This window comes from Dendrobates tinctorius, unplaced genomic scaffold (genome assembly GCF_039654945.1).
Source record: "Dendrobates tinctorius isolate UK_male_01 unplaced genomic scaffold, ASM3965494v1 ptg000115l, whole genome shotgun sequence".
In the NCBI taxonomy this organism is placed as follows: Eukaryota; Metazoa; Chordata; class Amphibia; order Anura; family Dendrobatidae; genus Dendrobates; species Dendrobates tinctorius.
In genome coordinates, this window is record NW_027361783.1 from 14,424,622 (window position 1) to 14,450,263 (window position 25,642).

The window sequence follows — 25,642 nt, forward strand, 5'->3', positions numbered from 1 at the left end:
GCTCTGCGGGGCCCGATGGAAGGGGGGGCAGCGCCATGGTACGGAGAGTACCAAGATGGCCGCTGCCCCGGAAGTAGAGAAGACGACTTACGGGTCCCGGGACCAGGCGCATGCGCAGGAGCGCGATCCCCGTCCAGCGCGTGCAGGTGGAGCGGTGACGTCACGGGGCGGTAAATTTAAAATTGGTGAGGCGCAGAAGCTCCTGGCTGGAAGCGATCCTGATAATGGAGGATAGCGACCAGCAACAGGAGCAGCATGCCAGGCAGCAGCTGGAGCAGCATGCCAGGCAGCAGCTGAAGCAGCAGCACCTCCAACACCACCACCGACAGAAGGAACGAAGCATGGAGGGCCGTTCCAGCAGTCACTCCACGCGGCGTAGTATGTCAGCAGCAGGGAGCAAAACGCCACCAGGAGATCAGCCTATACAGGACCTGACTCCGTCTCCCGAACCGGTACCTGCAGCCGCGCGCCTTTTTGGGGTAAGTGATCTTCGTGAATGTTCACCGTTGTAATACAAATCCCTCTCCCTTATTAGGGAAAAAAGAAGGCAAAAAAGAACAGGGAATGTCCCACTTGCACTAAACCCCTACCGGTATCATGGGAGAAAAAACTATGCGAGTCCTGTACAAAAGAAATTGTTTGTCAGGAGACTCCGGATTTCGCATCTGACCTAAGGGCCGCAATTAAATCAGAGGTCCAGAGTGCCCTCGAATCCCTTAAACATAAGGATAAAGCGAGGAAAAAAGATGCGGTAGAAACCTCCCAGTCAGATTCTTCCACATCGGGAGAAATCTCGTCTAAATCCTCAGAATTCGGCTCCTCATCCTCAGACGAGGAAACAGGAGGACGCCATTGTTTTCCCGTAGAAGAGGTAGACAAACTAGTGAAAGCTTTAAGGTCTACCATGGGGGTATTGGACCCGAGGCCGGATAAAACAGTCCAGGACATAATGTTCGGGGGACTAGGCCAGAAAAAACGGAGAGTATTTCCGCTAAACGAGATTGTCAAGGGTCTAATCAAAAAAGAATGGGATAAGCCAGACAGAAAAAATACTACGGTCCCTTCCCTTAAAAGGAAATATCCCTTTGAGGAGGAGGCATCTACGTCTTGGGATAAAGCCCCGAAACTTGATGTAGCAGTCGCTAAGGCATCAAAGAAATTCGCCCTTCCCTTTGAGGACATGGGTACCCTCAGGGACCCCCTAGATAAAAAGGCGGATACCTTTCTAAAGGGGGCTTGGGAGTCGGCAGGGGGTAACCTCAGGCCAGCGATAGCGGCGACATGTACCTCAAGAGCCCTAATGGTATGGGTAGACCAACTTGAGAAACAACTGAGGGAAGGGACACCTAGAGATAAGATCTTAGATTCTATCCCAGTAATAAGGGGAGCGGCTGCATTCTTAGCGGACTCATCGGCCGATTCAGTCAGGCTATCGTCCAAAACGGCAGCACTTTCAAATGCGGCCCGAAGAACACTATGGCTTAAAAGTTGGCCAGGGGACCTACAGACCAAGATGAAATATGCTCAATCCCCTGTGAAGGGAAATTCCTTTTTGGGGAAACGTTAGACGACATCCTCCAGAAAGCAGGGGACAAGAAAAAAGGATTCCCAAATTTAGGGCCAGCGGCATTTAAGAGGCCCTTTCGAAATAAGAGGTTTTTTCAGAGAAGACCACCAAGGGAACAAAAGTGGGATGACAAAAGAAGAGATAGAGGCTTCTTCTTTAATAACTCTCCCCGGGACAAAAAGCCCTCCATGTGACAGTACGCCCAGGGTGGGGGGAAGGTTATCCTTTTTCCTTCCAGCCTGGAGGAGAATTTCAACAAACCCATGGATAATAAACCTAATCCAGGAGGGCCTAAGGATAGACTTCCTCTCTCTCCCGCCTCAAAAATATGTAACAACGCCGCTGAGATCCAGTATGCGAGAACAGGAAGCGCTAGAAAGCGAGGTCCTAGGCCTAGTGAAAAAAGGAGTCCTCCAGGAGGTTCCCCGGCAGGATATGGGCAGAGGGTTCTACTCCCCCCTCTTTTTAGTGACCAAACCAGACAGCACCTTTCGTATTATTATAAATCTGAGAAAACTAAACAAATATGTCAAGAATCAGAGCTTCAAAATGGAGTCGATCAAATCTACCACCAAAGTCCTGTTCCCAAACTGCTACATGACTGTGTTGGACCTCAGCGACGCTTATTATCACGTCCCTATCCACCAAGACTCCAGGAAATATCTAAGGTTAGCCGTCTCAATAAAAGGCAAAATGAAAGAATTCCAGTACAGGGCCCTGCCGTTCGGAATATCGATAGCTCCGCGAGTATTCACCAAAATAGTAGCAGAAATGATGGCTCATATAAGAGAACAAGATATAATAATAATCCCGTATTTAGACGATTTCCTAATAGCGGACAGCTCGTCTCAAAAATGCAGGGAACAGAGAGACAGGGTGATGAACACTCTACAAGACCTGGGCTGGCTTCTAAATCTAAAAAAATCAAGATTGGAGCCCAGCAGGGTACAGGAATTCTTGGGCCCAACATTAGACTCAAGCATTCAGGAGTGTCACCTCCCAGACTGCAAAAAAGAGAAGATGGCTCAAATTACAGCAAGAGCAATCCAAAATCCCTCCATGACACTAAGGAAGGCTATGTCACTGTTGGGTTCCCTATCCGCCTGCCTGCCAGCAGTTCAATGGGCTCAGTTACACACAAGAGATCTCCAGTGGGACGTATTGGCCAACCAGGCATCAATAGGGGGACACCTAGAGGGTCGTATTACCCTAAATTCAAGCACTATTCATTCCCTAGCTTGGTGGCAAAGCCAGGAGAATCTGTCCAAAAGGATCCCCTGGACAACAAAGATAACACACATAGTGACAACAGATGCCAGTCCCACAGGATGGGGAGCACACATGAACAACGAGGTGGCTCAGAGCGTATGGGGAAATCAAGAACTAAAAGCCTCCTCAAATCAAAAGGAGCTCCTAGCAGTAGGCTATGCGTTAACACACTTCCTACCCCTACTCCGGAATCACCATGTCCGCATCCTTTCGGACAATCGAGTCACAGTAGCCTATATAAATCATCAGGGGGGAACCAGGTCCCAAGCCCTAATGGACACATCCGCCAAAATCCTCAAACTGGCGGAGGCAAACCTGCTATCTCTGACAGCCATACACATCCGCGGTACAGAGAATCAGAGGGCAGACTTTCTGAGCCGCATCCAGTTACGACAGGGGGAATGGGTACTAAAGCAGTCCATTTTTCGGCAGATTGTAAAAATGTGGGGGACCCCAGACATAGATCTGTTTGCCGATTTCAAAAACAAAAAAGTAGACACCTTCTGCTCCCTAGATCCCAGGGGGAATCCTCTATCTCTGGACGCATTTATGCTCCCATGGACACAGAGTCTAACATATGCCTTTCCCCCAATCATGCTCATCCCAGCGGTCCTAAAGAAGGTTAGGGAGGACAGGGCAAGAATGATACTGATAGCCCCCTTCTGGGCCAAAAGGACCTGGTTTTCCTGGCTAAGAATGCTCTCAGTAACCGACCCTTGGATCCTACCGGATCTCCCGGACCTGCTATCGCAGGGCCCAGTGCTACATCCTCAGGCACCGAACCTCCATTGAACAGCATGGAATTTGAGAGGGCACTGATGAGGGACAGGGGATTTTCAGAAAACCTGATAACTACACTACAAAAAAGTAGGAAACCGGTTACGATGAGAGCTTACGGCAGAACATGGAAAAAATTCCTATCCACTTCTAGGGCAAAGGTTCAGGATGGGGTTCAGATTGATAAAATCCTAGAATTCCTACAAAAGGGCCTAGAACAGGGTCTGGCGGTCAACACATTAAAAGTACAAATAGCGGCGTTAGGCGCCCTCTATAACCATGATGTGGCAGGTGACCCCTGGGTAGCACGGTTTATTAAAGCCGCAACCAGATCTAGGCCAATAGTCAGTCAAAGATTACCCTCATGGGACCTGAATCTTGTACTTTCAACACTGACAGGCCCTCCGTTTGAACCAATTCACTCGGCAACCCTAAAGATCCTATCACTCAAAACTGTGCTTCTGGTGGCACTAACATCAGCCCGAAGAGTGAGCGATATTCAAGCCTTGTCAGCAGGGCCTCCTTTTACAAAAATTTTAGACGATAGAATCATCCTAAAACCTGACCCAGCCTATTTACCTAAAGTGTCGTCACATTTCCACAGGTCCCAGGGGGTAGTCCTTCCTTCTGCCCAAATCCAAAAAATAAAGGGGAAGAAAAATTCCGTACTTTCGATGTTAAAAGGTGCCTAGTACAATACTTAGAGGCCACCAAAAAATGTAGGAAGGAAGGGTCTCTCTTTGTGTGTTTCCAGGGTCCTCGGAAGGGGCTCAAAGCATCCAAGAGTACCCTGGCAAGGTGGATAAGGGATGCGATCGCCCTGGCATATTCATTCGCCCTGGCATATTCATCCAGTGGGAATACCATCCCAGAGGGGCTGAGAGCTCATTCCACAAGGGCAGTGGCGACCTCATGGGCTGAAAGATCTGAGGTATCAATAGAACAAATCTGTAAGGCGGCCACCTGGTCAACACCTACCTTTTTCAAGCACTACCGCCTAGATCTAGCCTCTACGTCTGACCTGACCTTCGGGAGAAGGGTCCTTCAGGCGGTGGTCCCTCCCTAAGCTACCAATCTCTGAAATTCTCTCCGTGGTGCTGTCATGGGTGAGAGAGAATAGCTTAGTTACTCACCGATAACGGTGTTTCTCGGAACCCATGACAGCACCCGCTTATTCCCCTCCCCTTCACGAGTATGGTGAGCACGTTTTACTGTTAGTAGAGTGTTTCCGTTTAGGCACGGTGCTTTGATAAGTAAGCAGTATTATAATGTTGTGTATATATTTCTGTTGTCTAACTAACCTGGAGACCCTCTGATGCTCTGTAACCAACTGAAGGCGGAGGAGAGGTACCGCCCTTTTATCTGTAGGTTCCTGTCCCTGAAGGGCGGATCCCCTCTCTCCGTGGTGCTGTCATGGGTTCCGAGAAACACCGTTATCGGTGAGTAACTAAGCTATTCTCATGGAAGATCAGGTTTCAGTTCAATGTCTTTCTCCTTCTTTCCTTTCCCGTGCCAGCAGACCCAGGTCACTGAGGTCTGCTGCAGCACCTCCTTCCTCCATCCCTCTCCCAGGGATCTTCTTTCCTCACTCTTCTCTGAGTGACTCTCCGACTGACTCTGACCTCTAATCCTAACCCTTCCCGCTCTTTTATGTATTCTAACTCCACCCGCCTCCCAGCACGTTTCGTGTTTCAAGCAGGGAGCCACCAAAGGTTCTCTGCTACACTCCGAGCAGGGAGCCGCAGTGTGGCTTTGCTGAACTACTGTGTTGTGTGGGATGCAGATGTTGGAGCGTGGTCAGGAGCCTCCAACTTACCTGGATGGTGAGGCACCACACCTCAGGAGGAGGTGCAGTACCTCTGTGGCGACTGAGCCTCAGGGGCGCCACATAATGTCCTTAGTGTTTGGTCCTCCAATGTAACCATCACATACCATCGTAGCCTTACCATAGTGCTTTAATGTGAAAGATGCATAGTCTTCAGCGATTGAAGAATATGTCTTTCCTTCTGACCACCTCAGTCGATGGAGAAGAGAACATCCGTCAAGAACATAATGTTCCACTTCTGGTACATCCTTGAGTTACTGCGTTGTCTGAACTCTGTTCTTTTATAGCAGCCATCAGTTGTGCTTTGTTTGGTTTGCGTAAGAGATGTTTTGCCTCAGAGGGATGGTGGGTATGGTGAAAGTTCATAGGCCATCACCTCATGAAGGGAAAGATCAGCAGTTTGAGACACCACAAGAAACCTTTGGAACAAAAGAGCTGGGTCTGTTTTGTCCTTAGCAACGTCATTAGCCTCATTGGATGCCAGGGTCTTGGCTTTCATTGATCGCTTGTACTTAACTGAAAACAGTGATTGACCCTCCATTGTTGCCACTATTTCTCTGCCAATGGTGAACAGGTTATGGACATTCACATCCTTATTTGCATTGACACCGGTGATAATGCTGCGAGGAGACAATTCATCAGAGAAAGTTGAAAAGGTCTCGAGTTTATCTGCAATTTTCTTCAGGTCTTCATGATCTCTTCTCATCCTTGACGTTCTTGCCTCCTTGTGTTGTTCACTGGTGGCAAAGCTCTGGCGAGTGAAACCCTGCATTGCATCACTGAAGGAAGAGGACACTGGCACAGACAGACTCCACAAGGCCCTCTGATGTTCGGACATTCCACTTCCTCTGGTGAGTACTCCTGCAGTTTTTAGGGAGCGCATCAGAGCTTGCTTGATGACTAGGTCGCAACCCAGGCCTGCCCAGTACTGATCAGTCCGCCTTACAACATGCAAGCCATTCATAAATCTATGGAAGGACTGATAGCATATCATCTTCCAGAGTGGTCATAGACTGGAGGTAAAGGTAGGCGGCCTTCACATAGTTCCCATGCCCAGCAGCTGCAAGAATGGGCAAACATTCGGCTACAGCATGAAGGTGCATCAGCCAGGATCCTGTACGATGGGCCTCGAGAAGCTCCCTTGCAATTCCAACCATCTGTTGGTAATTCAGCCATAGTTTACTGGTGCAAGAGTGAGCGGATAATCCGTTTCTTTTGGTGGCCAAGAGGTGGACAATTTCACTAAGGCAGGTAGAAGTGATGACCAAATTCAAGTCACTCTCCCCTGTCAGTGTCCGAGCATACAACTGCTCAAGTTCTTGCAACAGGTCTGCAAAACCTGGATGGTCGCAAAGTGCTTTGTCTGCAACTTGCTGAGTAAGACACTGATCAAGGAGGAGATGGCCACGAACTGCACGCTGAACTGCCTTTCCAGTCATGGTGTGTTGCACAGCATTGCACCGTAAATTGTTCCCAAGAAATTTGATTCCACTCCCATCCATCAACGTTCCTATGGCACTCATAAGATTCATCAATGTGTGGAAGCTCCCGAGCATCAGGACAACATCTCGAACCGGGCTGTCTTCAGGCACCTCTTGTTTGATTTCTGACGCTTTCCAGTAGAGTGGCTGATCGAATGTAACAACTGCAGCGGATCGGTGTTTATCAGCAAGGTTGCACAAATACTCAAGAGTAGAGAAGATGCATGACTTGTCTCTGGAATACATGTCAATGATGGGCAGGAAGATTACCGAAGATGACCCCGGATAATCACAGTCTTTATGTAGCATGTGCATCATTCCATTCCAGCTCGGTGCAGGCTGTTTGAAGCGTAAAGACATCTCCCACAATACATCAACACGATGGTCAATGGCGTCGAGAAATGGCAAGGGCTTGAATTTTACGTTTCGGCGAGTGTGTTTTGCGAAACGGTATTCCCTTACATCAACTCTGCTTTGTTCAACTATCTCCAAGTCCGCAGTCTTCCGTCTGAGAACAGTGCGACTGACCTTCTTTCCTGGAGTCACAGTAGCTACCATCCCCATGCCGTGGAAAGTCCCCTTCCCATCTAACGTGATATTATGATCGACGTTGTCCGCAGCGAACAGCAGTGCTGTATCCAGTCTGTCTATGGTACCACCGAGTACATCCTGGCCAACAGAAGCGGCGACGTTTTCCACGAATCGCTGAACTTCCGAATATGATGAACAATATCCCATGGCTGAGAGACTGTCTATAAGAAATCGAGACCTGAAATGATGATGGATCTGGACTGCTAACCCAAGCTGCAATCGAGCTACTACAGCCCTGGGACATACAGCCTGAACAACTGATTGTCCAATGCTTGCGACCTTCCTGTGAATGTCCTTTCCAACAAAGAGCGTTTCAAGCAAGCAAAGCAAACTCAGGGGGAGATAATCTAAGGCAAACTGACATTCAAGCGAAGAAGTCTTCGGATATTCATCAGTTGAAGATGGGATCTTAGACTTGATATCGCTCTTGATTAGTTTGGCCGCAGTCTCTATGATGGCTCTCTTCTGGGCTTCTTCATCCGTTTCCTGACTGCGGAAATAGTCCCTCAGGATTATTCTGGTCTTTTCACGGAACGTTACAATGTTAGGCAACCCTTCACACTCTGCTGTGAATAGCGAATCGCCATACCTCTCCTCCAGCCTATACCTCAGCCATTTATTACTATAGGCAGCACTGTCTCCTTCTACAAGATACTCCGTAATTTTCTTTGCAAGATCTGTGACAGTCAGTTGCTCTTCATCGTTGTCCTCGAGAAATGCACACATTCTCAAGAACGCTTGCTCTTGGTCCATGTTCATCGGCCTCCCTACCTTCCGCTGTTTCTTTGTAGTAGATCCACCACCATGACGCATAGAAATTCCGTAATTTTTCCGACAGTTAATGTCACATGAACGATGATACAGACAGTCTGCAGCATGTAAGTCCTTCCCAAAGTGCGCGATTCTCCCTTGAATGGTGATTGCCCAGTCATCATTACGCTGTTTGCAATGTGACAAGATGGACCTTACAAATCCATCCGTTTTAACAAAGCTATAGTCATCGAAATCACTACTAGATCTTGTCTTCACCACTTCATGTCCACAGAACAAACACTGCGTTGTGCTATCATAGGATCCAGTAGACACCCGTGTACCTCTCTTGGCAGGTGAACGATGAACGGAAGTAGCTTTCTTATGCAAGTCTATTTGCTTCTTGTTTATGTAGTTCATGCGACATCTCTTGTGCACCACTGCTCCAGCAGCTACCACAGTGCTAACGCCCCTCTCAATACTGGCTTTATTGATCCCTTCAGCTCTTTTCGCACCAATCACCACTCTTTCTCCGTCATCTTCTACTTCATGGCTGCATAAGGGGCAAGTTTCTTGACTTTCCATCATTCTCAGCTCTGTAAAAGAAGGTAAATAAATCATTAAATAATAAATATAATAGTAGTAATTGTAAAAGAAATATGATAGACACTGAAAGGCGAGTCGCATTTAACATTTTACAGCTTTGGCGGCCATTTTCTTTGACGTCACATTTGGACCCTTTGTGGTAACCCTATCTTGGTAAACTTTTAGTATGTTTTTCCCTACATGTAATACTACCAAAAAAAAACAATAAAACGCTTTCTTGGATTTTGTTCAGGGTAAAGGATTTTTTTTTCGTATTTTGACTGGACTAAAAGGCCTATATCATGTCCTGGCAGAGAGTTGTGATGTGTACAAAATGCCAGTGTCTTCCCTCTGAACAATCTTCAATCCTGAGGCTGGAACAACAGTAATTATGAATGAAGTATGTATTAGGAATCACTTGTGTTTTGACCTTGAGTGTACGACTGCATCACATTGCTAAAAGTTCCCATAAGTTGATAATGCTGGAGCTAGAGGCTACGGTGTAGAGGGCCCATTCAGATGGCTGTTTTTGGCATTTGAGTTCTATTTGTGTTTTTCCTGCATAGAACTTGTGGTCCTCAACCTTTCTTATCTTGAGGGTCACATTCATCTCTGAGAGAGGGTCGCAAGCCACAGCCAGAGGCCACCTCTGTGAAGAGACATCCAGCTCAGCTCATCAGTATAGAAATATCCAAAGTTCCTAACAGAATTCACGCTGAAGCAGTGTTATTACATCCAGGGGCTCCCACCTTGCCCTCATTCAGTATGTTCATATCAAGCTTCAAGAACCTCTTCTCACAGGTAGTAGCATCCTGTATCCAGATTACCTTAGTTAATTTCTCTCTCCACGCCACTTGCAGTATATGCACATCCAGATCTGCTCTTCTGTTCAGAACCACTCACCAAGGTCACAAGCTGAAGATCTTCTCTTCACAATTATATACTAGAACCAGTGCTAATGTTCTAAGCTGACAATCACAAGCCACGCCTCACAGGCCCGTGAGCCACATGTGGCTACTAAGCCACAGATTTTGGACCCCTGGTCTGTGGGTTATGTTCATATGTCTGAACTTCTGCGGACCTAGTGGTCCACGCAAAATCACAGAGCCTTGTCCAATTTTCATCAAAGTCTGTGAAAAAATCAAGGCCTTGTGTGTGCTGTCCATTATTTGTTGCCTGTTTTGGAGAAGTTTGAGAACCCTTTTATCTGTTCTATTTCTGTACATATTTGAAAATAACTGATGAATTTCTGTTAGTCAAAACTGACACTGACCATACACTGATGACACACTGATTAAAAAAAACTGATGAAACTTGGACTGATTTTCTCCTACAAGATATTCAGATGTCAGTGAATATTAAAAGTCCATTCATTTCAACCCAAAAATACATCCTGAGATGATTGAGAGGCAGTTATTTTAAGAGGATACCTATGGTCTGTCACATGAGATGACTATTACTACAGTGTTCTAACCAGCAAACCTTTGACATCATGCCATGATGGTATATATATAAAAAGACCTTTGTGGTTCACCCCTCTGTGGCAACTCCAAATTTCTGTATGTACTGACTTCTTCAGTCTGTATTCCTGGCATGTTTTAATGAATATGTTGATGTTCTACCTCAAAACATAATTCTGTAGGATGTTTTTTGACATTCTGCATCGTACCCATCATCTGTTATGCCTTGTAAAAGAAAATAATAATACATTGATAATTAAGTGATACCATTTGGTGGGGGGTTGTCCCATCATAATCTCAGCTTATCCAATCGGCCAGATTTTGTGGGTAAAAGGGGAATGATGGCACCTAGGTTCTTATCAACTCAAGGAATATAGACATATTATTTGTATGTGCCTGACTTGAGCTTGTCCTAACGCTCAGTTTGCATTGACATCAAAGAAGTCTAGAAGTGATTAACACTTTCCACCCCCTCCAAATGTATTGTCTATATTGACAGTTTCATACCTAAATCTTTTGGATGATGTCTTATCAGTTTTGAAACAGATTGCAAGAAAGAAAAACACTTGTTTCTTAATCATAATGAAAATCATTGCTTCAGGCTGTATAAGAATGTACGAGCCGAGATATGATTCACATGTTATCTAGTATAAGTGCTGCCTGCTCTTAACTGCAAAATCCCATTTCATGATCTAGATATTTGGCAGGAAAGTGAGCAGCAATGGCTTCCAAAGAGCAGACTTCATATTCTTTAAAATTTTCACATAAAACTAACCAAGACAAACAAATCTTCACTTTGTTGAATCTTTATGTACAATGTAACAGCAAATTCAGCCTCAAGTATTACACTTGAAACTACATTACCCAGCAGAAAGACTTACTCATTTGTAAAGGGAGATTCTTAAGAGAAACCTGTCACCTTGAAAATGGTGGGCTGAGCAGATTTATATAGCGGGTAGCAAAACTCTCCGTAGCTTGTATTGAATTCCTTTAAGTTCCTACACTTTCTTCACTTACAAATCCAGTGGGTGGTCCCATTCTGTGATTGGCAGCATTGTACCATCCACTGGGCAATTAGACTGACAATGAGCAGTAACATAAAGGGAGCCGGTAACCAAACCTGGGGCAGCATAAATCATGGCCTGGATGCACAATTGCCTCCAGGTATATTTTTCTCTGAAACGCTCCAGCATTTAAGAGAAGATATACATTATATGACCGAGAACCATATTGGAGGAGACATGAATAACCCGGCCCAGTCCCCTGGTGACTTTTCCCAGCACCATTTCACGTAATTCCTAACTGTGTGAGAGACTTGTCACTCACCTCTAGCAGCGCTAGGAGAAGTCGGCTGGTGGCAACACCGGACTAGAGTCTCCGGCTATGGGTCCTGCCCAGATCTACTGTATATTGTATGGACTCTGAGATGTCGGCGCGTTTCAGAGAAAATATGCCTGGTTGCAGTCATGGAGAGCATAAATCAGGTGGCCGGTTCCCTTTAAAGGAAGAAATTGTAAATTCAACTGATTTTTTTTTTCCTGCGAAATCATATATCATTGTGTTCAGTGCCTCCTGCTCTACGACATGCAGCTTGTAGATTAGTCATCATGTTCTTTGTGAAAGTTCGTTGTCTTTAAGTGGAGTTAGACTCTACAGAACCCTACGGACATTTCTCATAAATCATATGAAGGGCTGCAGTGCGCCTCCGCCATCTGTAAGTGGTCAGTCAGTACCATTTATGGTCCTCCATCCAGCTTTACTGGTAGGTGCAACAAAATGTTAATGATTTTAGTAAAATCTGACACAAAATGTATCATTTCTTTCTTCCTTACAAAATAGAACTACTTTGATAAAGGCTCTTGGCAAAAACCTTTTTTAAGTTGTTTAAAAGAAAAATCTAAAGTTGACCGTGTTATTCCTATAAAGTGTTTTCTTTTCTCTTGAAGTTGATATTGGTAGCCTTTTCTCAGGACATAATGTGAGCACATCGGCCCTTCTTATTGTCATGCAGAACAATCACTACACAAGCTGAGCTGTGCCTATTAAACCCATCAACCATCTAAATTGTGGGGCTGTTGAGAGTTAAGCTCCCACAAATGTAATATTGATGGCTTATTCTAAGGATCACAAAACCTTTTAAATAACTTATTACGTTTTTTTTTTTTAAAGTTATCTGTGACAGTCCATAAATATGGCTACACAAACATCCAGAGACCTTGCTTAAATCTGTGACGCCAAAAGTCGCAGCTTATAGGGATTGTCACGAGATGAATCTTCATGAATGAACCTCTCTTGGCCCTCTCCTTCCTGCTTTAGTAGGACTGCTAAAGATTGACAGTCCAGGCTAGCAGCATTACGATGTCACTATTCTCTCCCAGCAATCCGGCCAGTTCCAGAGCGGCACAGGCAAGTTGTACAGCATGGAGCCTGCTCTGGCAGTGTGCTTTTTGCACGGGGGTACACCGGTCAGGCTGGGGTTTGTTTTTACAAACATCTTGGCAATTTCACCCATTTATGAACTCGGGACAACCCTTTTAATATTCTCTCTCGTAACAAAAAAATAAATATTAAAGTATCACAAAAAAATTCAACTTCGTTCTATAAAAATAAATGTAGGACAAAGCAAACACTTCTAAACTGTTACTGAAATACAATGTGTCCGTAAAGTCAAAGTGCACTTTTGACCAGTCCCAGGAAGGTATACACGATCCCCGGATCTGACGTCCTTAGACTTTTACTTTTGGGGTTATGTGAAGCAACATGTGTACATTAGACGTATCAATGACATTAATCACTTAAAACAGAGAATCACAGACGTTATTCACTCTGATACACCAGACGTCCTTACTCGTGTGTGGCAAGAACTTCACTATCGTTTAGATGTGTGTAGGGAAACAAATGGAGCCCACATCGAATTGCACTGAATAGGTATGAAACTGGGAGAGTTTTTCTTTTATTTGGAGCAGATTTCACATTTCTATCGTCTTTTGTTGCTTTCCAGTGACTGTTCAAAAGTGCACCATGACTTTACAGACACACTGTATTTAAATAGTGAAAAACCCCTGGACGTGGAATCAGTCATTTCTTACGGTCTCCTCGTAAATACAGCTTCCTAGAGTCATGGTGCCCGAGCCGGGGATGTGCTATCTTGTCTACGTCTATAAAATCGTTAGGATAAGGTTTTGCATGTTCTTGGACTATTACTGTAAGAACAAAGTTTACTTTCTGAGGCACGCTGGACCACAGATTGTTGCTTCTCCTTTTTGCAGGCGGCCTCCCTGGAGTCTCCGTTTGTTCCTGTGCTGTATTCTCTTTGGCCATGGCTTTTGATGGATGATTCGCTGATGCAAGGTGCTTTGCAATTACTTTGTGTCTACACGGCAAACTTTCCAGCAGGTAAAGAAAAAGATGAGCAAATTCTCCATGCCCAGATATCTATCAGGCCTGACTGTCACAACTGTAAACTGAAAAGATGATGGTTTAAGGAGACCGTCGCTTTGCCTTCTGCTTACATCTTGTAGCACTATATTTCTTGTCTGCTTGTATTGTTCTTCCAATACTCATCCTCTGCTACAATTTCCGTTCCCCCATTTGTTTATATGAGGAGCACATTTAATGCATGTACTTTTTAGCATAGTAAAAATATAATTTTTCCGTGGAAATTGTTATATTTAACATTTTTCTGTATCGCTGCATTTTGAAGAATTATGTGTTTTCAAATCTAACAATATAACAAGGTTTAAAATAGGTTTATAACCAGTTTCTAAGGTTCCTCTCATACACAGGACAGGGAATACCTTCCTGGAGGGCTGACAGCTAGGATCCCCACAATCTCAAGAACAAGAATCAACAGCACAGTAGTTTTCTATCTCCAGCAGTTCCGTAAATGGATCGGAGGTGTGCGTGCTCGACCCTCTCTGTATTGAGACAAGGCTTTGTAGAGCCTCGTCGTCTGGTCCCATCTATAACTCCTATGAACATTTAATTGTCTTGCTCACATTTGAGCATTTTAGTGATTGGATCCTCAGTGATCCTACATTTCTCACACTTCCTGTTGGTAGGTAATACAGCTCTGGCAAAAATTAAGAGAGCACTGCAAAATTTTCTAAAAATCACCATCTCTACATGTCTGACAGCCATTCCATTCCAGTGTCCGTTAATTCCAACCAAAGTAAACCTCATTCTACTTAATGTGCTTCTGATTAGGTTATCACCTGAACAAAATCTTATTTAACGAGGGAAAGTATAAAAAACACTGCTGTGGTCTTCACAATCCTTTTGCAATAGGACAAGCTGGATGGCAAAACAAGTGCTAGTAATATCCCAAAACTAATTTGAATGAACTAATAACCATGTCAAAGGAGTTGAAAAGAAAAGACTTAAGTGAGGAAAAGAAGGGCCCAATTCTGGCTTTACTAGCAGAGGCATACAGTGAGCGTCATGTTGCCTCCATTCTTAAAATTTTGAAGACTGCAGTCCATTACAACAAGGTCAAGCAGCAGAGAATGGGGACAACAAAGCTACAGACCGGCAGAGGGCGAAAGCGACTCTCCACTGACCGCGCTGCCGTCATGTTATTCAAATGTCACTGAGCAACTGCAGCATGACATCAAGTGACCTACAAAAGGAATGTCAAATGGCAGCTGGGATGAAGTGCACAGCAAGAACAGTTCGTAAAGCCTTTCATCAATGAGAAGCAAAGGAGAGCCAGACTGAAGTTTGCCAAAGACCATAAGGATTGGACCGTAGAGGACTGGAGTAAGGTAATCATCTTTGATGAGTCTTAATTTTCAGTTTTGCCCAACACCTGGTCATCTAATGGATAGACAGAGACCTGCAGAGGTGTACAAGCCACAGTGTCTTGCACCCACTGTGAATTTGATGGAGGATCGGTGATGATCTGTGGATGCTTCAGCAAGGCTGGAATTGGGCAGGTTAATCTTTGCGAAGGACGTATGAATCAAGCCGCATACAAGGTTATCCTAGAAAAATGCTTCCTTCTGCTCAAGCAGTGTTCCCCCAACTCTGAGGACTGTTTTTTCTAGAAGGACAATGCCCCATGCCACACAGCTAAGTCAATGAATGTGTGGATGAAGGAGCACCACATCAAGACCCTGTCATGGCCAGCCCAATCTCCAGACCTGAACCCCATTGAAAACCTCTGGAATGTAATCAAGAGGATGCTGGATAGTCAAAGAAGAACTGCTTAAATTTTTGTGCCAGGAGCGGCATAATGTCTCCCAAAAGCAGTGTGAAAGACTGCTGGAAAGCATGCCAAGACGCATGAAAGCTGTGATTTGGTTATTCCACCAAATATTGATTTCTGAACTCTTCCTGAGTTAAAACATGAGTATTGTTGTTTCTACTACATCAATAAGAACTTGTTTTCTTTGCATTATTTGAGGTCTGAAAGCACTGTTTCTCCTTCGCCTCATTGGGGGACACAGGACAGTGGGTGTAGCTACTGCCGCCAGGAGGCTGACACTAAGTGGATGAAAAAAAGGTTAGCTCCTCCTCCGCAGTATACACCCTCGCCTCGATTGCAGGCGTAATCAGTTCTTGCTTTGTGTCCTAGGAGGCACACACGTCTGGTCTTTTTTCCAGACTTGTTTGTTTTTTTCTTTTTCATTTTCTCCACGAAGATGAGACAGGGGCAACGGACCCTATTGAAAGGGTCCGATTTCCCCAAACCAACAACGGGCGAGCACATGCGAGTGTCGCCTCCACGTATCCTTTCCCGCGACGCGGGACATGATGCTGGACTAGCCCTGACCACCCTAAGGTATCGAAACCCTAGGCTGTACAGAGGCCTACGAATAGTCCGTGTGGCCTCATCCCTTGGAGTGAAAGATGGAGCTAGGGTGCCAGCACCATCCTTGATTTGGATGCCGCCCCCCTTCCCCCCCTAACCTGAGGATCAGCTGGAGCTCCAGGGGTGAGGCGCTGAAGGAGGTGGGCTGGGAGGGCTCCTGAAACCCCCAGGGTCGGCATTCCCCTGGGCAGCAGCAGCGGTCAGGCGCCAGCATGTGCCCCCACAGTGGTAGCACTCGGCAGCGCATGTCCTGACTAGGCCTCGGTTTCTTGGTAGTCCCCTGCTTCTGCCGGTACTAGGCCGCGGGCAGAAGTCCCGCCTCCGTGACGCGCGTATTTCTGGCAGACCCGCCCCTGAAGTCTCGGGCGGGGCCGAAAAATTTAGTCCCCGGCTTCAGCCGGCGCTAGGCCTCGAGCAGAAACTCGGCCCATAGGATGTCACCAGCGGCGCCTTCTCTCCCTGCAGGACCGCCCACACGCCGAGGCGCACTTTTTGGAAAAGGTTGCAGCGTTTCGGCAGGCTGGACGCCTAAAGCAGATCCAGGACTGGGCACATGACTGGGGTAAGTGCTATCTCTGAAGGAGGAAGGCCACCCTCTGTTTTTTTTTGCCAGAGGCTAAGCAGTAGAACCCTGCAGGCATATCACCTAGCAGGGCCACCACGCCCAGAGCAGCTAAGACGTTTCTGTATGCTGCGTGCACCTACTGCCGGTCCACCTTCCTACATGAAAGATCTGTGAAATCTGCGAGTCCGAAGTGCCCAGGAGTCCTCCCCTGCGACCGCCCGGAATGGGCTCTGCCTCTGTCGCAGTCTACGACATTATGAGAGCAATCGAGTCCCTTCAAGCCCCAGATAGGGGCAGGGATAGTGGCTCGCCTGTCTTGGAGGGGTCCTCCACCTCACAGGAGCCTCCGGCCTGCAGGGGCCGCTCTCTCACTAGGCAGACGTGGGGGAATCAAATCCACACTGCGTCTCCCGGTCCGTCCGGTGTCTCGGCATCCGTGAGCTCTGCCTCTCGCTCGCCCTTGCCAGTAGTCAATAACGAGAACTCTGATTACGACTCGGATGAGCCCCTTGACTTAGTTACTCTGGGTTACCAGGAAACAGTGAACAGCCTTATCGAGGCCATCAACCAGACCCTGGGGATTGAAAATAAATCCACCCTGGCCTCAGGGCACAGGGTGTCATTTAAGCTGGTCAAGCAGCCTCATAGAGTAAATGCCACTCACGCAGAGTTGACGACATAGTACAGCGACACAGGGAACGGCCGGACAGGCGTTTCTTAGACGAAAAAGCAAGATCCACCCGTGTCGCGCTTGGTCTCTAAAGCCCTGTGGTCCATACCTAACGGTTCCTCTATTAAGGATCCCACCGACTGTCTCATAGAGAGCCTGGCGCGCTCAGTATTGGAGGCGTCGGGTTCAGCACTTTCTCCCTCGTTCGCTGCAACTTGGGAAGTTAAAGCCATGGGTTCTGGGTCGGAATCATCATACAGAGCCTTGCAGGGTATGGACTTGCCTGCGGAGATAGCAGGTATTGCTAATCAAATTGTGTTGGCCGCAGACTACTTGATTAATGCGTCTTTGGATACGGCTAGCTGCGCAGCACTCGCTGCCGCAAATGCAATCTCTATTAAGAGGGGCTCTGTGGTTGAGGACTTGGCGTGCAGATTCAACCTCCAAGAAGTCCCTAACTTCTTTACCTTATCAGAGCGGCCACCTATCTGGGTGCCACCGGCCATTCTAGGCTGAGCGTGGCTGCATTCGCCTATTTGGTGAAAGGTTGGACCAGCTTATCTCTGACCCCACAAGGGGCAGGAGCAGTTTTCTCCCTCAATAAAGGGTTAAACAGCTTTTTCGTCACCTGCTTCAGACACCGTTTCGGTCCTTTTCGCAACCCCAGGGGGGCTTCAGCAACCAACTCTGCCGTTGCAGGTTGCCCCAACCAGGACAGAGATCTTCAAGTCTCATATAGAGCCAAAACTTTGGGGAGAATGCGATCCCAACAAGCCCAGATCAAGGGGACCTAGATCCCAAGGATCTTCGGCCTAATGGCTCGAGGCAAGTGCCGGGCGACACCAGCAGAGTAGGCGGTCGCCTATTCTGGTCTCGCCATGTCTAGCTCTCCTTCGTGCACGACACATGGGTAAGGGAGCTGGTATCCTCGGGGTACAAGTTAGACAAACAGCCCCCAAGACAATTTTTTTTTTTCTCTCTCGTCCTCCCAAGGTGGAATCCCGGGTACAAGCCTTGTTCAGGGTCATCGAATTGCTCCGGAAACACAGCGTTGTTACCCACGTACCAGAAGGCGAAAGAGGTCAAGGTTTCTATTCCGACCTGTTCACGGTCCCCAAAAGGGACGGGACTGTCAGGCCCATTCTGGACCTAAAGCTTCTGAACAGATTTGTCAGGATCGGGCAGTCCCGGATGGAGTCTCTCTATAGCTGCCATAGAACAGGGAGAAGGTTTGGCTTCTGTCGACATCCAAGACGTGTACCTGTACATCAGAAAGTTCTACGCTTCGCTGTCAGCGGCCTATACTTTAAGTTCGCAGCTCTCCCCTTCGGGCTAGCTACCGCCCCCGGAGTGTTTACAGGGGTCAGGGCAGGTGTCATGGCCATCCTGCACTCCTGGGGCATAGTCGTCTTGTCTTATTTAGACGACCTTTTGATCAAGGGCCCCTCATATCGAGCATCAGAGGAGAGCATCAACATCACGCTAGATACTCTTGCCCGCTTAGGGTGGTTGATCAACCTGGAGAGATCATCCCTGGTCCCAGCTCAGAGGAGTTACCTTTTAAGGATGATTTTTGATAAAGTAAGGCTAGTTTCACACTTGCTTTTTTTTGCAGCGCGTTTTTCCCGCAAAAAAACGCATTGAAAAAACGCATACAAAAACATACAACTGCTGCGTTTTTTTCAAGCATTTTTATGAGCATGCATGAAAAAAACGAAGCGTTTTTATGCGTTTGTAAGCGTTTTTAGTGCATTTTTACCGCGTTTGTGTTTTTTCCAAACATTAGGTGGCCCCTCACACTAACCCAAACCATGACTTTACTAACCCTAACCCTTAACCAAACCATACCCTAACCCTAACCCTGACCCTAACCCTAACCCTTAACCAAACCATACCCTAACCCTAACCCTTAACCAAACCATACCCTAACCCTAACCCTTAACCAAACCATACCCTGACCCTAACCCTTAACCAAACCATACCCTAACCCTGACCCTAACCCTTAACCAAACCATACCCTAACCCTGACCCTAACCCTTAACCAAACCATACCCTAACCCTGACCCTAACCCTAACCCTTAACCAAACCATACCCTAACCCTTAACCAAACCATACCCTAACCCTTAACCAAACCATACCCTAACCCTGACCCTAACCCTTAACCAAACCATACCCTAACCCTGAACCTAACCCTTAACCAAACCATACCCTGATCCTAACCCTGACCCTAACCCTTAACCAAACCATACCCTGACCCTAACCCTAACCCTTAACCAAACCATACCCTGATCCTAACCCTGACCCTAACCCTTAACCAAACCATACCCTAACCCTGACCCTAACCCTTAACCAAACCATACCCTGATCCTAACCCTGACCCTAACCCTAACCCTTAACCAAACCATACCCTAACCCTGACCCTAACCCTGACCCTAACCCTTAACCAAACCATACCCTAACCCTGACCCTAACCCTTAACCAAACCATACCCTGATCCTAACCCTTAACCAAACCATACCCTGATCCTAACCCTGACCCTAACCCTAACCCTTAACCAAACCATACCCTAACCCTGACCCTAACCCTTAACCAAACCATACCCTGATCCTAACCCTGACCCTAACCCTAACCCTTAACCAAACCATACCCTGACCCTAACCCTGACCCTAACCCTAACCCTTAACCAAACCATACCCTGATCCTAACCCTGACCCTAACCCTTAACCAAACCATACCCTGACCCTGACCCTAACCCTTAACCAAACCATACCCTGATCCTAACCCTGACCCTAACCCTTAACCAAACCATACCCTAACCCTGAACCTAACCCTTAACCAAACCATACCCTGATCCTAACCCTGACCCTAACCCTTAACCAAACCATACCCTGACCCTAACCCTAACCCTTAACCAAACCATACCCTGATCCTAACCCTAACCCTGACCCTAACCCTAACCCTTAACCAAACCATACCCTAACCCTGACCCTAACCCTAACCCTTAACCAAACCATACCCTGATCCTAACCCTGACCCTAACCCTTAACCAAACCATACCCTGACCCTAACCCTAACCCTTAACCAAACCATACCCTGATCCTAACCCTAACCCTAAACCCCTTAACTAACCCTAACTCTAACCCAAACCCCTAAATTCCATTGTCTAAACTAATGTTAAAAAAAAAAAAACGCATGTGCAAAAAAACGCATACATAAGCATGCCAATGCGCACGTATCCGCATCCATAGGCTATAATGGCCATTTTTAGCGCAAAACGTGCTCATACGTGCACATGCGCTTTTTTGCAGGGCCAAAAAATGCAACATGCTGCGTCTGGAAAATACAAACGCACACCCCAAAAAAACGCAGCGCATGAAAATCGCATACGTGCGCATGCCAGCGCGCAGGTATGCGCACCCATGTTAAATATAGGGGAAAAAACGCATGCGCAGGTATGCGTTTTTTCCAGCGCAAAAAAACGCAAATGTGAAACCAGCCTAATAGAATAGAATTGAAACCGACTACTTCTTTCTAAGGAGGTTATCTCTCTCCCTGACATGAAAAATGTTTGTATAAAACTTATATGTAGTTTTAATTTGCTTTTGACCAACAGGTCTGTTTTGAAAAGTTTTTTAATGGTTTTCTAAGTTCTGTCCTCTCTTTTCCTTTCCCCATATCCAACCTTCCCTCCCTGCTCCCCCACTTCCCCTTGTCTTTCCACCCAATTAAAATATTTAAAACCCTAATAAAACGTTTTGAAAAACCTTTTAAGGATGATCTTCGGCACCTCCCAAGGGTTGGTAATCCTCCCTCAAGACAAAGCCCTAGCTCTTCAGCAAGGAGTCCAGATACTTCGCCAGCCAGTCCCTCATACCTTTCGTCTTTGCATGAGGGTCATAAAGAAGAGGGTGGCAGCAATGGGAGCAAGTCCATTTGCCCAACTCCATCCTCGCCCCCTGCAGCACGGCATCATGGGACAAGAACGTTTTCATCATCCTCTAGCAGGCCGCCCCGTCCCGATTCAAGCGGACAATGCCACGGCCGTGGCTAACCTAAATCAGGGGAGCACCCGCAGCAGATCAGCCATGTACGAAGTGAGGCGCACATCCCTCACTGGGCCGAGAGGAATCATTCGGTGATCTCGGCCGTCCACATTCTGGGCATAGAGAACTGGGCGGCAGGCTTCCTCAGCCGTCAAGGTCTTGTGTCCAGGGAATGGCCACTACACCCCGAGTTTTTTCCGGCAAGTATGGTGGTCGCGTTGGTTGCCTTGGTCCCGGGACCCGCAGGTAAGCGCCGGGAATGCGTTGGTTCTACCATGGAACCAGTATTCGCCTCCCATACCTTTTTCCCCCGCTGCTGCTATTCCCAAGGATCATCAAGAGGATCAAGGCAGAAGGAGGTTCCAGTGGTGCTACTGGCCCCAGATTTGCCTCGGCGGGCGTAGTACGCAAACCTGGTGTAGCTACTCGCTGACATTCCCTGGCGACTGCCAGTGCCCCCAGACCTACCTTCTCAGGTCCCGAGCTACCAGCCGAACCCAAGGGCCCTGTGTTTGACGGCTTAGCCGTTGAATCTTGGATTCTGTCCTAGGCTGGGTTCGGACGCAATGTGGTTACTACAATGGTTAGTGCCCAGAAGCCCGCCTCAGTACATATTGTCCATCACACCTGGAGGATTATCTTTTCATGGTGTCAGGACCACGGTCGTTCTCCACTGGGATTCTCTATTCCCAACAATTTAGCGTTTTCTCCCAGTCCGGCATGGACTCGGGTTTAGCTCCAAGTTCCCTTAGGAGACTAATATCTGCCTTATTCATCCTGTTCCAGCGCAGAATCGCTACCAATCTGCAGGTATAGACCTTCAGCCAGAGGGTCTCACATTTGGTACCCCCCTATAGGACCCCTCAACAACTGGGACCTTAACCTGGTCCTAGGCGTTCTGCAGGAAGCTACATTCAAGCCACTACAATAGGTATCTTCGACATACCTTCCCTGGAAGGTGGTGTTCCTCGTGGTGATAACATCAATCAGGCGAGTCCCGGAGCTGGCAGCTCTATCTTGCCAAGCTCCATTCCTGATATCTCACAAGGAGAAGGTGGTTCTTAGGCCAGCTCCCCCTTTTTCTGCAGAAGGTTGTTTCCTCATTTCGTTTTGATGAGGATATTGCCTTGCCCTCCTTTTTTCCCAGCACCAGTACACCGGGTGGAAAAGGCTCTTCATACGTTAGACCTGGGGAAAGCTCCCAGGAGGTACATGTCACGGACGGCATCCTTTCGTCAGACAGACACGCTGTTCGTGCTCCCTGAGGGTTGCAGGAAGGGACTTTCTGCCTCAAGAGCGACCATAGCCAGGTGGATTTGGCTGATGATTCAGGAATCCTACCGCACCGGAGGCGCAGCTGTGCTAGCAGAGATCAGAGCGCACTCAACTCGAGCAGTGGGCGCCTCTCAGGCTCTTCGGCACCAGGCATCGGCGGAGCAGGTATGCAAGGCGGCAACCTGGTCCAGCCGGCACACATTCTCCAAACATTACAAATGTCCATGTGCTGGCTTCAGCACATGCAGCCTGGGTAAAAGGATTCTCCAAGCAGTGGCGCACCCTTACACAGTAGGTGCGTGTAGCTTGGACCGGTGAGTCGACTCCCCACCCTGGGACTACTTTACCGTATATGCCCGTGTATAAGCCGACCCCCTCAAAAAAATTTTGCCACAAAAAACTGGGAAAACTTATTGACTCGTGTATAAGCCTAGGGTGGAAAATGCAGCAGCTACTGGTAAATTTCAAAAATAAAAATAGATATCAATAAAAGTAAAATTAGTTGAGACATCAGTAGATTAAATGTTTTTGAATATCCATATTGAATCAGGAGCCCCATATAATGCTCCATACAAAATACACCATATATAATGCTGCACAAAGGTTAATAATAGCCCCATAAGATGCTCCATAGAATAATATGCCCCATATAATGCTCCATAAAGGTTATGGCCCCATAAGATGCTCCATAGATTATGCCCCCATAAGATGCTCCATAGATTGTGCACCCATAAAATGCTCCATAGATTATGGCCCCATATGCTGCTCCATGGAATATGCCCCCATATGCTGCTCCATAGATTATGCCCCCATATGCTGCTCCATAGAATATGCCCCCATATGCTGCCCCATATATTATGCCCCCAAATGCTGCTGCAAAAAAAAAGCCATACTCTCCTCTCCTGCTCAGGACCCGGCACCTGTGATATTCACCTGTCCGCGGTCCATCGCTGCTCACCACTGTCTGCGCGTCCTCTGTCAGTGACTGTTGAGCCAGCAGAGGGCGCAGCGCGCACTAACCACGTCACCGTGCCCCCTGCTGGCTAAACATCACGGACACAGGAAGCAGCAGATGGCGGTGAGCAGTGTGGGAACGAGGACAGGTGAATATCGCTATACTCACCCGTCCTGGAACGTCTCTGCAGCCTCGCTTCTCCACTGTCTCCCTTCCTGCCTTCAGCGGTCACGTGATACCGCTCATTACCACTCATGAATATGTGCATATTCATGAGTTTAATGATCGGAACCACGTGACCGCTGAAGGCAGGAAGGGAGACAGTGGAGAAGCGAGGGGGCTGCAGAGAGTGCCAGGACGGTGAGTATGATCTTTGACACCCCCGCCCCCCCTCCCCTGCTGACCCCCAGGTATATGATTCGTGTATAAGCCGAGAGGGGGACTTTCAGCCCCAAAAATTTGGCTGAAAATCTCGGCTTATACACGAGTATATACAGTACTTTAGGACGTCCCACTGTCCTGTGTCCCCAATGAGGCGAAGGAGAAACATGGATTTTTGTGATAACTCACCGTAAAATCCTTTTCTCCGAGACGCTCATTGGGGGACACAGCACCCACCCTGTTAGTCAATTGGCTCCTTTTTTTGTTTATTAATAGGTATTATGATACCAAGTGGGTTTTCTAGACAGGTTGTTACCTGCATTGAGGCTGATTTTGTCTTGTAGGTCTCCTACTGCTTTTGCACAAAACTGATTCCGCCTGCAATCGAGGCGAGGGTGTATACTGTGGAGGAGGAGCTAACCTTTTTTTCATCCACTTAGTGTCAGCCTCCTGGCGGCAGTAGCATACACCCACTGTCCTGTGTCTCGGAGAAAAGGATTTTATGGTGAGTTATCACAAAAATCCATGTTTCTTTTTTATTATTTTGTTGATTTCTCATTTGCTGCAAATAAATACAAAATTTTTAGCTTTAAATTTCGGAGACATGTCAGTAGTTTATAGAATAAAACAACAATGTACATTTTACTCAAAAAATATACCTATAAAGAGAAAATTTTGCAGAGGTCTCTTAATTTTTGCCAGCGCTGTATATGCTGTTTGTGGCACCACCCCTTAAGTAAATGGGCTTGGAGCGAATATCAGTACCCATTACCAGCTTCTGCTCCCAGTTCTAGAGATGAGTATTTTAAGTCTTTACATATTTACTATACTCGTTTTGGCCTAAGGAATTTCCAATATTTTTGATGCCAAGAAATGGACAATCTTACAGCATTTTTCTTGCCTTCGGACGTACCATATCTGAAACCTGACTGGTCCTTTATACCTTTTACCTTTTTAAGTATTTATTGAGATCTACTGAAATAGGCATTTGGTGTAGCTGTTATTTGCTCTGGTAGAATTATAGAAGCCATGACACAAATGTGAAATTGCATCTTTTATATTTATGGCATTTCCACAACGCTCTGGACAGTTTTAAACCTTTTTATAAAATAAATAGTGAGAACGAGTGTGGCATGTTCCAGCAGCATGTCCTGTAGATAAGCCATACACGAATTACACAGGAAAACCCCTTTAAATATTTCATATTGGGATCAAATAGTTATTCTTGCAGTACAGAGTGACACGCTTTAAAACAAAAAAAAATGATTTTGTTATTTAAATTTTTACTGAAATTAATACTTTTTTCCCCTTTTTAAGCATGTAGTTCCTTATGCTGGACTAACACAGGAGTAATGTCCACCCAGCCATCACAGAAATCCCCAACAGCCAACTCCATTCTGCACAATGTGTTAAAGCTCGGCGCAGACCCGTCCTCCTGCAGCAGCCTGGCACAACAGGCAGTGTTTGGCCTCCTCTCTAATGTTGCTGACACTCAGGACTGCAAGTGTATCATCCAGAAGGTATGGACGACCAGAAGTGTAATCAACATGTAACACCAAGAATTTGCTGGGGATACTGATCTCAGCCAGCTTATTGATTTTGGGAATAACCCTTTAAAATGTGGTATTTTAATGT

The 25,642-nt window shown here is 46.7% G+C and overlaps 1 protein-coding gene across 3 annotated transcripts in view; it reads left to right on the forward strand.

The window, feature by feature from the left end:
* RTTN (rotatin) overlaps positions 1 to 25,642 on the forward strand; it is a 328,322-nt gene that overhangs the window by 264,490 nt on the left and 38,190 nt on the right. For all 3 annotated transcript variants that reach the window (XR_012234901.1, XM_073590015.1, XM_073590014.1), the window contains 2 exons: positions 13,575 to 13,701; positions 25,325 to 25,527. Coding sequence is in view for 2 of the 3 variants with exons in the window: in XM_073590015.1 (XP_073446116.1) it covers positions 13,575 to 13,701; positions 25,325 to 25,527 (330 nt within the window). In the remaining variant the exon portion in view is untranslated. The remainder of the gene's footprint in view (positions 1 to 13,574; positions 13,702 to 25,324; positions 25,528 to 25,642) is intronic.